The sequence below is a fragment of the Falco cherrug genome, chromosome 8 (assembly GCF_023634085.1).
Source record: "Falco cherrug isolate bFalChe1 chromosome 8, bFalChe1.pri, whole genome shotgun sequence".
Taxonomy (NCBI): domain Eukaryota; kingdom Metazoa; phylum Chordata; class Aves; order Falconiformes; family Falconidae; genus Falco; species Falco cherrug.
In genome coordinates this window covers 1651789-1664370 of record NC_073704.1, presented here as the reverse complement: position 1 = coordinate 1664370, position 12582 = coordinate 1651789, and the positions used below count along the sequence as shown (strand labels likewise).

Below are 12582 nucleotides of genomic sequence, written 5' to 3'. Positions count from 1 at the left end.
CCTGACAGTCTACAAACCAGAGAGAGTGCTTAACTCTTAATTGGAAAGTGAAAATGTTGCTTCTGAGAGCAATTAAAACGCGTCCATCAGGGAAGAACCTATTACGTCAAAACGCAATGTGACATGAAAAGTTCCATGCTGCCTGCTTCCTACACAATACTATCTTGTGTTAGCTCTCATGCTTTGGATTACTACCTCTTTTTCACCCTTCCTCCCTAGCAAGCCAGGAGGCCTTGGTGCTTCGGTATCAGAAGTCACTGTTTCAGGCAGTCTCTCACACAGACTACCCTAAGTATCTCAGATTCTTCTACAACCAAGTACTTACCACAGCACCAACATTTTTCAATGATACTTTTCCTTCCTATACATCCTTTTAATGCTTAATTTTCTCTAGTGTAAATTCGTTTTGTAACAATTATCCTCTTTGATTTCACGGTCAATGCATTAATTTACGTGATCTCTTTCAGGATGCTTCTTGAAGGCATGTTAACCAGAAAGAATCCATTATGTACGGATTTGGTTGCTGTACATTATGTGAATTGGCCAGAAGCACGTAAAATTCCAGCTCTAGCTGGAAGGGTCTCTCTTTGTTGTCAGTTTTGAAACAGGCAGAACTAGAATCATAACATATTCTTGGAAATCCATTACATGTTTATGATTTAATATTAGGAGTAAGTGAAAGCTGTATGTATTTAGGAAAAGATTTTAAAACAATTGCATCCTTTGAAAAGATTTTTACTGTCACATATTTGTTATGCACGTATCAAGCAAAAACGTCTACCTGCTTGCACAACATCTGAAATCAGAATTAGACTGTGGGTGATTTTGGGGGGGTTTATTTGTTTTTTTTACTTTATCTTTAAATTACAATTTTAACAGTATTTTTATATTATTAGTTATTTACATTATTAATTATTACTGTATTACTTTTAGTTATGTACATTTAAATAAATTATATAGTTATTAATATTTATAGTTATTTACATTATTGTTATTTTATTATATATATTTGCACATATATAATACAAAATTATATTTTTAACAGTACATTTGTAATATTCTGTATGAAAAATGAAATGTCATTTTAAAATATTACCACAGTTCACGCATACACAGAGCAGAAGGTAAACATTTCTTGTTTCTTCAACTGGCAACTTTTTAGGAAATACATATGCATTCAAGGAAGATGCACGTTCCAAATCAGTATCTGATACAACAGAACATGCTGCTCTGTTTTTTTCCAACCCCTTTTTAAAATAACAGCTCAATAAAATGCCTTATTTCTGCAATAAACAATCCGCATTATTACCGTCTCCTTTTCGTGGTTTAACAGGGCTGACTTCTTTTCCAAACTGGAAATCTGCATCTTGTAACAGACTGCTTTCGCCTTGCAGTTCTTCCTCTATCCCACTCTCAGATGACTGACCACTCAAGGTCCCTTCATTCCAGTTTCTATAGTTTTCATCAGAATTTTTTCTTCCGTGTTCCCTATTTCTTCTGCCCAGTGTGGATTCCAGCTCTGCATTTCCATCTGTGCTTGTTCCATTACAGGCTTTAGGTTGAGGAAAATGTTGGGTTAGAAATCCCACAAACTTCTTTCCTCTTTTAGCAGCTTCGTTAACCTGTATTACAAAAGAAATATATCATAAAATCACAGAATCGCTCAGGTTGGAAGACCTCTGAGATGACGGAGCCCACCCGTTACCCCAGCAGTGCCCAGCCCACCGCTCAGCCATGTCCCCAAGCACCGCAGCGGCACGTCTTGTGAACCCCTCCGGGGTGGGGGCTCCGCCGCCTCCCTGGGCGGCCTGTTCCCGGCTCCCTCACGCCCGGCCTAACCCTCCCCTGGCGCAACTCGACGCCGTTTCCCCTTGTCCTGCCGCTCGTTCCCGGGGAGAAGGGACCGACCCCCCCCTCGCTCCGGACACGCTCCAGCCCCTCCGCGTCCCCCCTGACGTGAGGGGCCCGAAGCTGCCCCGGGGCCCGAGGGGCGGCCGCACCGGTGCCCAGCGCAGGGCACGCTCCCTGCCCCGGCCCTGCCGGCCACGCCGCTCCGGACACCAGCCAGGGCGCTGCCGGCCGCCTCGGCCACCCGGGCAGGCCGGGGGCTGGTGCCCAGCCGGCCCCAGCCGCCCCCCCGGGCCCTTTCCCCCCGGCCCTGCCCAGCCGCTGTGCCCCGGCCTGCGGCGCTGCCTGGGGCTGGGGTGACCCGCGGGCAGGGCCCGGCGCTGAGCCCTGGGGACCCTCACACGGTGGCCTCGGGCCCTGGGCCCGGCCTGCCCCCTGCCCCTAGCAACTCTATCCCATTTTATCTGCAGTGTGATTCTGGAATCTCACATGACTATTTATTTTTTTTTTTTTTAAAAAAGACAACTTGTATATTTATGTTCTGTTTAACTAAACAGCTGATTCCGAAGGAAACGAAGACACAGCTCTGCACTGCACAAGGGTGGCTTGTCTTTGCACACTGCCCATGTTTCAGAGCAAATGGAAGTCCTCCAGCTTGTCTTCTGACCCAGGCCAAGAAAGGTGGCCAACCCCTTTACTGACTTAAGTGTACAGAAAGTCCTTCCATTTACAACAAATCAAAAGTGTTTTACTTGCTGCATTGTAGTGATAAGCAGCACACCAGTGCAATAAATACTATTGTTTCTCTGAACATGTGATACCGGTCATACTAAACTTACTGACTGCTAATACTACAGAAATATTTGTCATGTGCCATGATTCATTATCCCCTGGTTCCCTTAGAGGATGCTCAGCTTCACTATTACTTGAGAATAGTGCAGGAGCAGAGAAAGGAGGGAGCTAGAGGCAAATTAAAACCCTCTCAACTCTGCTTTCATCCAGCAGTAGGTCTTCTATCTGCACTGAAGTCTCAAAATACAGCTGTAGAGTATGTGCCACATCTGGGATGCGTCTGTTTTTGGAGAGAGGGCTTTTTTTGCTGGCATAAGGAGCGCTGCTACATTGCAAGGTGATCCCACTGACATCTTGTGCTACAAGCTCCCCTGTGCAATCAAGTCTTTCTGGGAAAACACAGGAACACCAGCCCAGAAAGAAGAAATTGCCTGGGTAGTACTGCAGGCAGTAGAGGGAAGGTTCTCTACCCTGTTATACTCACATAAACTATTAATCAACAGAGTGAGTAACACTCATAGCTGATGGTACTACAAGCCCTTTTTAGTACCACAACAGACTGAAGTCTTACCATCAACGACTGTATCACCACAGCAATGATACAGTATGTAATCACTGTGATGATACAGAGCTGCTGCTTCTAAGGCAACCAAAATAAATTTAAATGTGACAAGCAACATGCAGAAAATGAGGTAATATGACAACCTTTTTCCTGTAGTGCCAAGAAGTCTTATTTCAGATCTTAAAAAACAACAATTTTTTTTTTTTTTTTACTGGATTACTGGCTGAGTCTTTTTAAAACACTGGGAGCATTCTAAAATCAAATTATTTTCACATACTACTTATGCACCAGATTTGCTTGCAAGACTGAATCACTGCTAATTTCAAGTGTATTTTTCCTTTAAATGTTTGTGTTGGGCATGCTGTACAACCAGCCTGGCAATATGCAGATAGTGTAACGGTAATGGAATCCCTTTTTAAATTCAAAATACCTGAAAATTTTTAAACAAGCCATTTAGAAGTTTTGAACAACTCTGATAATTTCAAACATTATTAAAGATCTCCAATATGCTTTTTTCCTCTACTTCTTTCCCTGGCAACTAATGTAAAAGATATCACTAACTCTTGTAATAACAATAGTTTCCTGTTTCGGCAAGTCTTCAATTTTGCAGAGGAAGTTAAACACAAAAAGAATGAGAACTGGAGCTTGCATTCCAGTGGAAGTTTAGTTTTCTTTAACTATAAGATATTTTTTTTAAAGGCTGTGCCAAGTAAACATTTAGTACAGTTACTGTGTTTTTTGTATTTGTTAAAGAACGAAGAAAGTCTTTTTTAGAAATTGAATATATTCATATTCATCAGGAATATCTTACTTAACCCAGAACAACATAAAACTTTGGATTTTTAAAAAAATATTAATTCCAAAAAAAGCTATCACACCAGTATTTTATAAAGACTGACTGAGAGTTTGGGCCTGATTCTGCTTTCAGTGGTGTGAACGCCCAGTCTCCCAAAGCTTTACAGGGTTCAGTACCAAGTCTTACATTAGAAAAAGCAACTAGTGCAGAAAAAATAACTCCTTTCACAGCAAGAAGAGACTTTGTAGCTTCTCTGAAATAAACCAGTGTTAAAACTCAAAACTAAAAACCCCCTTCAACCACTAAATATAACTTACGTGTACAGTAAAAATTAAAATTGGAAGAGAAGTTTAATAAAACCCTCCATTACCTTTTCTAACAGTTCTTTCACTACCTCATTTGTCAGTGTTTCATACATTAAAGGACATTCCTCAATCACCAGCCTGGGGTGCCTTTGTCCTCTGGGTGCTGCATGCTTCTGGCTAGAACACAGAAAGAAAGCGGTCTTTGTCAGTAGCTTGCCACTAACTTGGGCAAATGCTTGCATATAGAATTCTTTTGGAATAGTTATGAATGAAATCCTGGCAATGCCTCTTCATACTTTTACTTAGAACTCAGTGGGTTTTGGTGTTTTGTTGTGATTCTCACACAAAGTGGCAGGTACTGTGTATTACAATGTCAGGAGAAGAATATGAATATTTAGCAGGAATTTAATCTGAAGACTGTTAATAGACATCTTTTGGAAACCGAGCTTTATTGACAAACAGCCCTGCTTTTGTAATAAATAAACCCCAAAATCTCCAACAATGCAAAAATTACAAGTTTAAGCTATAAACAGCAAGCACAAAAGAGGTTTAGTTTTGTAGGAAACACACCAGGAATAGAAATGGTACTTTTACACTGTTAACATGCTGCTGTTGAGTTTTTTAAGCTAAAGCAGAGTTGCAGCTACTGTATGAAATACAGCGTAGGCAAATACTAGAAATACAATGCACTAACAATTTTACTTTGGGTTCAGAAATGTTTAAATCACTCAGATCTGAGAATCTGACAAGCTTTACCTTCCATTTAAAGAACAGTATTCATCATGTTTTATCTAAAGCCAGTTCAGTTATTACTCTGACAACAACATTTGGTGTATATCAGCAGTAGAATGGAATTTCATTCGATACTTCTTCACACAATCTTTTGCTTCCGAATGAAACATCAGAGACACTCAAATTCTTCGAAGCCTCAGCTGCAAAGAGCAAGTATTCTGCTTTTCTTACTCCTGCATTTGCCCACATGGCCGACACTCACTTTGTTTGCAGATGAACGTATAAAGTAAGTTGTATGAACAGCAAATACCATGGACAATGCTTGTTTAAGCAAAGTGTTTGAGAAGCTCCCTCAAACGTGCCATGTTTCACAGAAGCATGACTGGAGTGGCAGGGGCACTTCCAGAAGAAAATGAGAACCTTTGCACATTGCACTAGGACTCAGGAGAGCAGGGGAAGCGTTGACAGCTCTTAACACAGTAAGAGATCCACTTTGAGTTAATTCAAAGTAAGAACAAGTTACCACCTTCGCATTCAAAGAACTAACAGCAAAATTTCTTTGTACATTTTCTTTATGATCACATGGTGATTACAACGCAGTGAAAACAGGAGTAATAAACAAAGACTGTGGTGCTGGAACATAAACACAAACTCTTGACTCTCCCCCAGTGTCAAAACCAAGCTTTTGTATGACCTCCAATCACAGAGCAATTATTTCCTTCTTACTAAGAAGGAAAAATAAACTATCTCTGACAGACTAATTCACACTTTATAGGTCATTTTCTCTGAATAATGCTCTTACGGGAAAAGTGAAAACATGAAAGTTTGAAAAATGAAGAAAAAACAAAACCGAGATAATTTAAAGCAGCTTATTACTCTCCTAGTGTTTTGTTTAATCGTAGATTTGCTGCAGGTTCCAAGATGATACTTCATTATAAAAATGTATTAAAAATAGAAAGGTAACCGAACAATTTATCTTCCCACAAATTATAATAAGCAAGTTTGGAGGTTTTTTTGAGCATTTACCAAAGCAAAGTAAACATTCCCCTACTGCGTGCTTAGCTTCAATTAATAAAACATTACTAACTTGCTTAACAGTTCCTTCTTTAAAAAGGTATTTCATTCTCTGAGGTGCCCATTTTGAGCTGATAATAAATTATGCATGTGGAACCACCCATTTAGAAATGGCTTAAGTAATGGATCAATGTATTCAAATTGTTTCACTGTTACCTTAATTTTAATCGTGAAAGTACCACTCGATACATGTGACTTGCAGGGAAATTCCTTCTACATCCAACTGGCAGTAGAATAGGATGAACAGCTCCTACGACATATCCTTTGCTGTAATATTCTTCCACCTTAGATGCTATATCCAACACAGAACTGATCTTGATAACTTCTGGATTTGAGGAAGCTAAAACACATTAAAAGCAGCAGAGAAGCATATGATACTGTGTATAGCCACATACTTTTGGGGCGAGTTCCTTTTATATAACCCACACAAAATCTAACCAAGGCATTTAATAAAAAACCTACAGTTCTATTTATACAAGAAAAAGCAGATTCACAGCTAATTCAACAGTACCCAAGTAGCTGAAGGACAAATTTTTACAAGTTAATATGATCTATTTTTAATCTATTTGGCAACACTTTCTGTTGGACCTAAGCTTTGCCAAGCTAATTTAGGAGCTGCGTCGACATCTAAACACATAATGGGTCTGAACTTAACTACGCAACTATTTTGTCTAGCCAAAGCCTTAAACGTACTGAAGCAGTATCCTTCAATCCCAGTTGTAGGGTAAATTTCTGGACAATGAATTCAAGCCTAGAACAACTGGTTTGTTTTTCTTTAAAAAAAAAAAATTTGTATCCCTTAGAAGTGATCTGTGGATTCTGGGTTGGAAATGCTCATACACACTCTGAGGGATCCTCCTTAGAAATCAAGATGGCATCACAGAGCTTACTTAGGCCCATGTACTAAGGCCTACTGGACTATGTTAAAATCTCAGTCAACAGGCAGCAGCTAGGTACTACATAGTTACTGGGGGAAACGACACAAATCAAGGGAAAACTTTCGGGGGAATCTTTTTTGATCCACAGCTATTGCCCAGAGAAAAGGAAGAGCCCACAGTTAATCAATGATGTACTGTGCTGCAGTCAGTCTGATGGCCAGTATTTCCTGTTCCCCTGAACTCTAGCTGTATTGCAGATGCTCTCAAAAATCAGGAATTTAATACTCATATACAGACAGTAACTGGAGAGTAATTATGCCAGCATATATTTGCCATCATCAAAATTTTCATCGTTTGCAGATATGAACTCTTAGAACAAAGACTGCTTGGCTTGGAATTTTATGGTCTCCATCAGCAACCCTTGCTGCAAGTGACATACTTTTTTGTGTTCTGATGGGTCCTTCTCTTTGCAAGACTTTAAGTGCATTAAGACCAGTGTTCAACTGTATTAAAGGGTGCCTCATTTGGAATTAAGTGAGCTCACAAAACTTTTTCTGAGCTACAAACATTTTAACACGCTACTCTAAACATTCCCTTTCAAACAATACAAAAACCTGAAAATTAAATACACTAATTCTACTTTGATTCTGTAATTTAAAAAATATTATAAAAAAGAAAAAAGAACAGATAAATGCAATGACATAAATCTCACTCACCACACTGTAAATGTGCTCTTTAAGAGTTTATTTCATGTTCTTACATCCTCTTATCTACCTGCCCTATGCTGTAGGTGGGCAACAGCAAGGAATTTAAAGACTTTATCAAAGACACCGCAAGTCACAAAGTCTACCTATCCTAGTGGTTTAAAGTATCATCAACCGGAATTATAAATCTTCAGTTTGCCTAAATCTTTTATTTTAATAAACTGAATTAGAATTCTGCTGGTTCATGAGTGATGTTCTGCAAAACATCAATCTCTATACTGTTTTCCCACTGTAAAATAGGGATAATACTGATCCATATACATTATGGAGGAGTTTTTAAATGAACCAACCAACAAAACACCAGAAGCTAATGTTCTGCAACACTCAAATGCTTTTAAATACCAACTTCTACTAAAGGGAAACAGGAATGGAGGCCTACTTTGCTTGTTGCTATAAAAGCCTTAACAGCTCAGAAAAGCTACAAAGAGAAACCAGAATAATATGTACCACTAACATACATATTGAGGGTTTATTGCTAAGAACTAGGAAACTCGACCTATTAATGTCAACTGTGCCATTCTCGGTCACAGGGACTGGGCTGTTGCATGTTCTCACACTTCCTTGCCCCCCCCCCCCCTTTTTTTTTTAGCAGACACTACATCACAGCCCTCCCTTTCACACATGGATGGTATCTGGCACTTAGTAACACCTCCATCCCATGATTCCACTCACAGTAAATGTAGGAGACATTAAATATTTATTGAAGAAATAACCTTATATAGTCCACAAGCCAAAAAAGCAGGAACATATGCAACGTGATCACCAGTTCACTGATTCTGCAAATATCTTTTAACCATTTTTCATTAAGAAAATTCCCTTCCTGATCTGCTGTCAACAGGTAGCCAAAACACTTAAAAATAACAGAACTACAGCTAACTTGCTAGCTGTGTAATAAACTTCAGATACATGATATTGAAGATGACAACAAAACAGTGACTTCATACATATTCATACTATTAGTCAGAGCGACAAGAACTTCACAGCATGTCATCTTAGTGGGCTGCATGAATACTCTTTCTCTTCCCTAATAGGAGGGTTGTGGAAAAAGTGTAACCATCCTGCTTGAGTAGAAGTATCCCTACTCTATGGTTTAAACTGACCTCAAAAAATATCAACTGTTTTTTGTAACTGAGATATACCTCATGATTGAGACTGTAGAATTTACAATCCTTGACAGGCATTTAAAACTACACTTCAGAGTCCACTGCTCCCTTTCTTCTGTACTATTAAATCCCACCAAAATAAAACATTGGCTGTCATTTTCTTGTCTGGGATTCTCCTGATGCAGAACCACCTCCACGCAACTCAAAGTGATTTTTACAGTAGGGATGGAATATTTCAGGGACAAGGAGGGGAGAAGCTAAAGTACAATACACTGCTGATAACTAGTTAAGATGCACAAGGTCTCCAGCCAGCAAATTTAGACTACAGCATGGTTGACCTAATCTGCATCGTGGCTTGGGAGTTATCAGGGACTCCTGAAAGTCTCCCCAGCAGGCTCACTTCAACTTCACATAGCATGAATCTGATGAAGCAGACAACAAGGTATATTAAATTGAAATAACAAATTTATGCTTGCTATGCTTTTCTCTTAATGCAGGGCATGGCTTGCTGTAGGATTTTATAAAGGATACTAAGTGCAGATTTTCTGTTTTACTTGCTGCAAGATCCAGTGGTAACAAGTCACTCAGGCAAACAGAAATCTCAGATGTTGGGGAAGATTTTCCTCTGGAAATCAGCAAACACAGAGTGCCATGAAGACAACACAACTTGACAGCAGAGTGAAAACTAACTTTGGTCTGAAGTGATGAAAGGCTCTTTCTTAGGATTCATTTAGCCAAAGGATATTCAAGTGGCAACAAGTATGTCAGTGAGTTGATTAGGGTAGAGAAAAGAAAAAAAACCCACCCAACACCCCAGCATATTCCCCACAGTACTTTAGCCAGTCTCCACACTTCATAAGCAGACAGAACTCAGAAATGCCTCCAAGACAGTATGTACACCATTTTTTTCCTGTATTCACTATCTTAGCTCTAAAAAGTAGAGACTCTAAACAAAAAAATATTGTCAGTTCAAATATGCACACAGCTAGAACCATTCAGCAGAAAGATACCTCTGCCTACAAATCTACTTGCTTACAGTCAGAAACCTGTAAGTTAGGTAACTATCTGAAACTGATCTCACTGTTATTTAGCACTCATAATTCCACATAAAGTCACTAAAGCTAAGCACTTTTGAATATGAGACTAAATAGGAGAAAATTAATCTTTACTGCTGTACCAATAGGTTATTAAAATACAGGTGTGCACCTTTACCTGCACTTGTTTGAAGTGCTTTTTCTTAAAAGTCACAACCACCTTCACAACAAATCCTTCCAGAAACTTGTTACTGTAAAACACAACACTATCCAGAAAACATATTATTTAAAAGCACTAAATGCTCCTCAGTCTCAGAAAAAAGTTTTATTACCCTATTATCAGTAGATGAGTAGCTAATTCATTTATGCACTAGGCAGCCTAGTTTTATTTCCACTATGTTCCCACTACTACTCAACACAAAGTCTTATTTCTTCACAAAGAACAAGCCAGTGAGAAACTCTTTTATTTGTGTAAATAAACAGAACAAATACAGTTGGATGTCAAAAACTGGCTTATATTAGTATCTTGCAGTTTTTCAATGAACAGATTGATGTATTTTTTTAAAAAAAATACAGTCCTCTAATTTAGAGTTAAAAGTAAGCAGAGGCCAAGTTTTGTTCATGAAAAAGTTCCTGAAAACGTTAACAAGACATGCACTTACACTTTCTCTCTATCAAACCCTTCTAGCAATTGCATTTACTTCAAATCCTCGTTATTAAGCATTTCCAGCGGACTGGGTTGTTATAAAATGCAAGTTACTACAAAGTGAGGGTAAAACTGAGCTGTCTGTTCTCAGAGGGCAGCCATCTGGGCTTGTTTATGTTTTCAACTTTGTGGAACAGGGAGTTGCTCTGTTAAGAGACGGGACACCCTCGGGAAGGAAGTATCCCACAGAGTACTGTCTGCCTCCAGCTACGCATACAAATTTTGTTTCATTTTGGTCACGATTTCAAAAGACTATTCAACAACGAGAAGTAAAGCATTTGGAAGAAAATACTGATGAAACTGTAAGACTCTAAAGTATCTACCAAGAGGCTGGGGGGGAGGCTACTCTTGGTATACAACTAAGAAACAGACTTACTTCTGCATAAAGTAACACGGACAATGACAGCCTGTTTTCGGAAGTTGAGTGCATTTTTAAAACTTGTTATTCAATTAAGGCTCAAGCACAGTGTATTTTCTGAACCGTCACACTGAATTCGGACACCCATTATTCAAAGTGAGTATGGATAGCAGTATCTGACTCACAGGAAACTAGGAAAATTTCTAACAGTTTAGCCAGCTTCCTTAACAGGGACAGTTGTGTAATTTGGGGGGTTTGGTTGTTAAAAATACTTCAGTAGTTTCCACTGTAATTTTATATAAGTGAGGACCTTCGTCATGATTTGTATTTCAAAATAAAAGTCTTACATTTTGGCTAGCTTTGTAAAAGTATCTAGGATTTACTGTAAGTCAAACAAGACAGAACTAAGTTAAATCCTATTCCTTGCTGTCTCAGAATAGTAAAAATACAACATAAAATGATACCTTCCAACGTAAAATCCAGCAATACGTATTCATAAGCAGAATCTGTCTTTGTTTCAACTTGTGGTCTCTTCAATGTAGAAAAGATTTTTCCAGGGCTGCTATCATCTGGGTCTTCCAGCTTTCTCAGTCCGCACCCCATGGCAAGATCTGCAAATGATTAAATCGCAGGAAAAGGTGGGGGGAGCAGCAAGATCTGTCGCTCTCGCTACAGGATAAAAAAAAAAAGCAATCAAATAATTCCCTTTGACTTTGCTTTCTATTAGCTGTAAATCCAAAGAGAGAAAAAGTCCGGTTCCCAAATCAAAAAGCAAAGGTACTTTCCATTCATTTTTTATATAGAAATGGTAAGCCCGCGATGATTTCAAGCTACAAACTTGGCAAGAGTAGGCTTGATTCTGCAGCCTTAGAGCTGCTACAAACTAGCAGAGATTTTCCATGCCACGTCAATTTACAGCCAGCCCCCTATCAGTGCTCTCTTGCAGAGGACACCAATAGTGCTTTGTTTGTCCTTCTAGACTGACTGGGCGAGGGGGGGCTATAGGGGGGAGAAGAACTGAAAAAGAAAGTTAGAGAGAAACTGGTCTGCAATTACTTACCTCCAGAAGTTCTCAACTGCAGTGGGAAGTCAGAGGGGAAAAAAACAAGTTAATCAGAATGAAAGAACACGAAAAGAGCCTCAACATGGTTGGAGACGAAAATCATTTCCAGAAAGGAAGTCAGCTTCAAGAGGAAATTGCTTCTGGCATCTCAAAGGGTAGAAAAGTAAATGAAAAGCAGTTTAGTCCTTATTTTAGATTTCAAAGTTTGGTTCCTATTTCCTTTCCACAGGAACTTTCTTCCAGAGAAAAACCACACATGAACACAGTGTAATATACTGTAATAATGTAAAAATAGGTAGTAAAGAAATTTGTCAAGAAAATCAGTAAGAATCTACATCACTAAGATCAACTTAGGCACCTGGTTTTGATAAACACCAAAAATGACACTGAAATATTCCTCATTTCAAATCAGAAAGACTTTTTCAATGTTCATATATGAATATAGTTACAAGACTTTGTTCCCCATTTTTCATGCGCATTAACAACCACAATCTTCTCTGTCAGGCTGACCTCAGCTGGTACAGCCACAGACTTTCGACACTGCTTCCTAAATACATTTTTCTTTTA

General features: G+C 39.0%; 1 protein-coding gene across 2 annotated transcripts in view; it reads right to left on the bottom strand.

Moving 5' to 3' along the window:
* The window catches only part of RFTN2 (raftlin family member 2), a 37358-nt gene extending 25194 nt beyond the window's left edge, over positions 1-12164 (bottom strand). The window contains exons 1-5 of one of the 2 annotated variants that reach the window (XM_005440476.4): positions 12013-12164; positions 11417-11621; positions 6266-6449; positions 4369-4480; positions 1310-1622 (exon numbers count right to left, since the gene is read on the bottom strand). In XM_005440476.4, coding sequence (XP_005440533.1) covers positions 1310-1622; positions 4369-4480; positions 6266-6449; positions 11417-11555 — 748 coding nt within the window. In that variant the 5' untranslated portion in view covers positions 11556-11621; positions 12013-12164. The remainder of the gene's footprint in view (positions 1-1309; positions 1623-4368; positions 4481-6265; positions 6450-11416; positions 11622-12012) is intronic. The other variant, XM_027807100.2, reaches the window with a different exon arrangement.
* Positions 12165-12582: the final 418 nt, after the last annotated feature.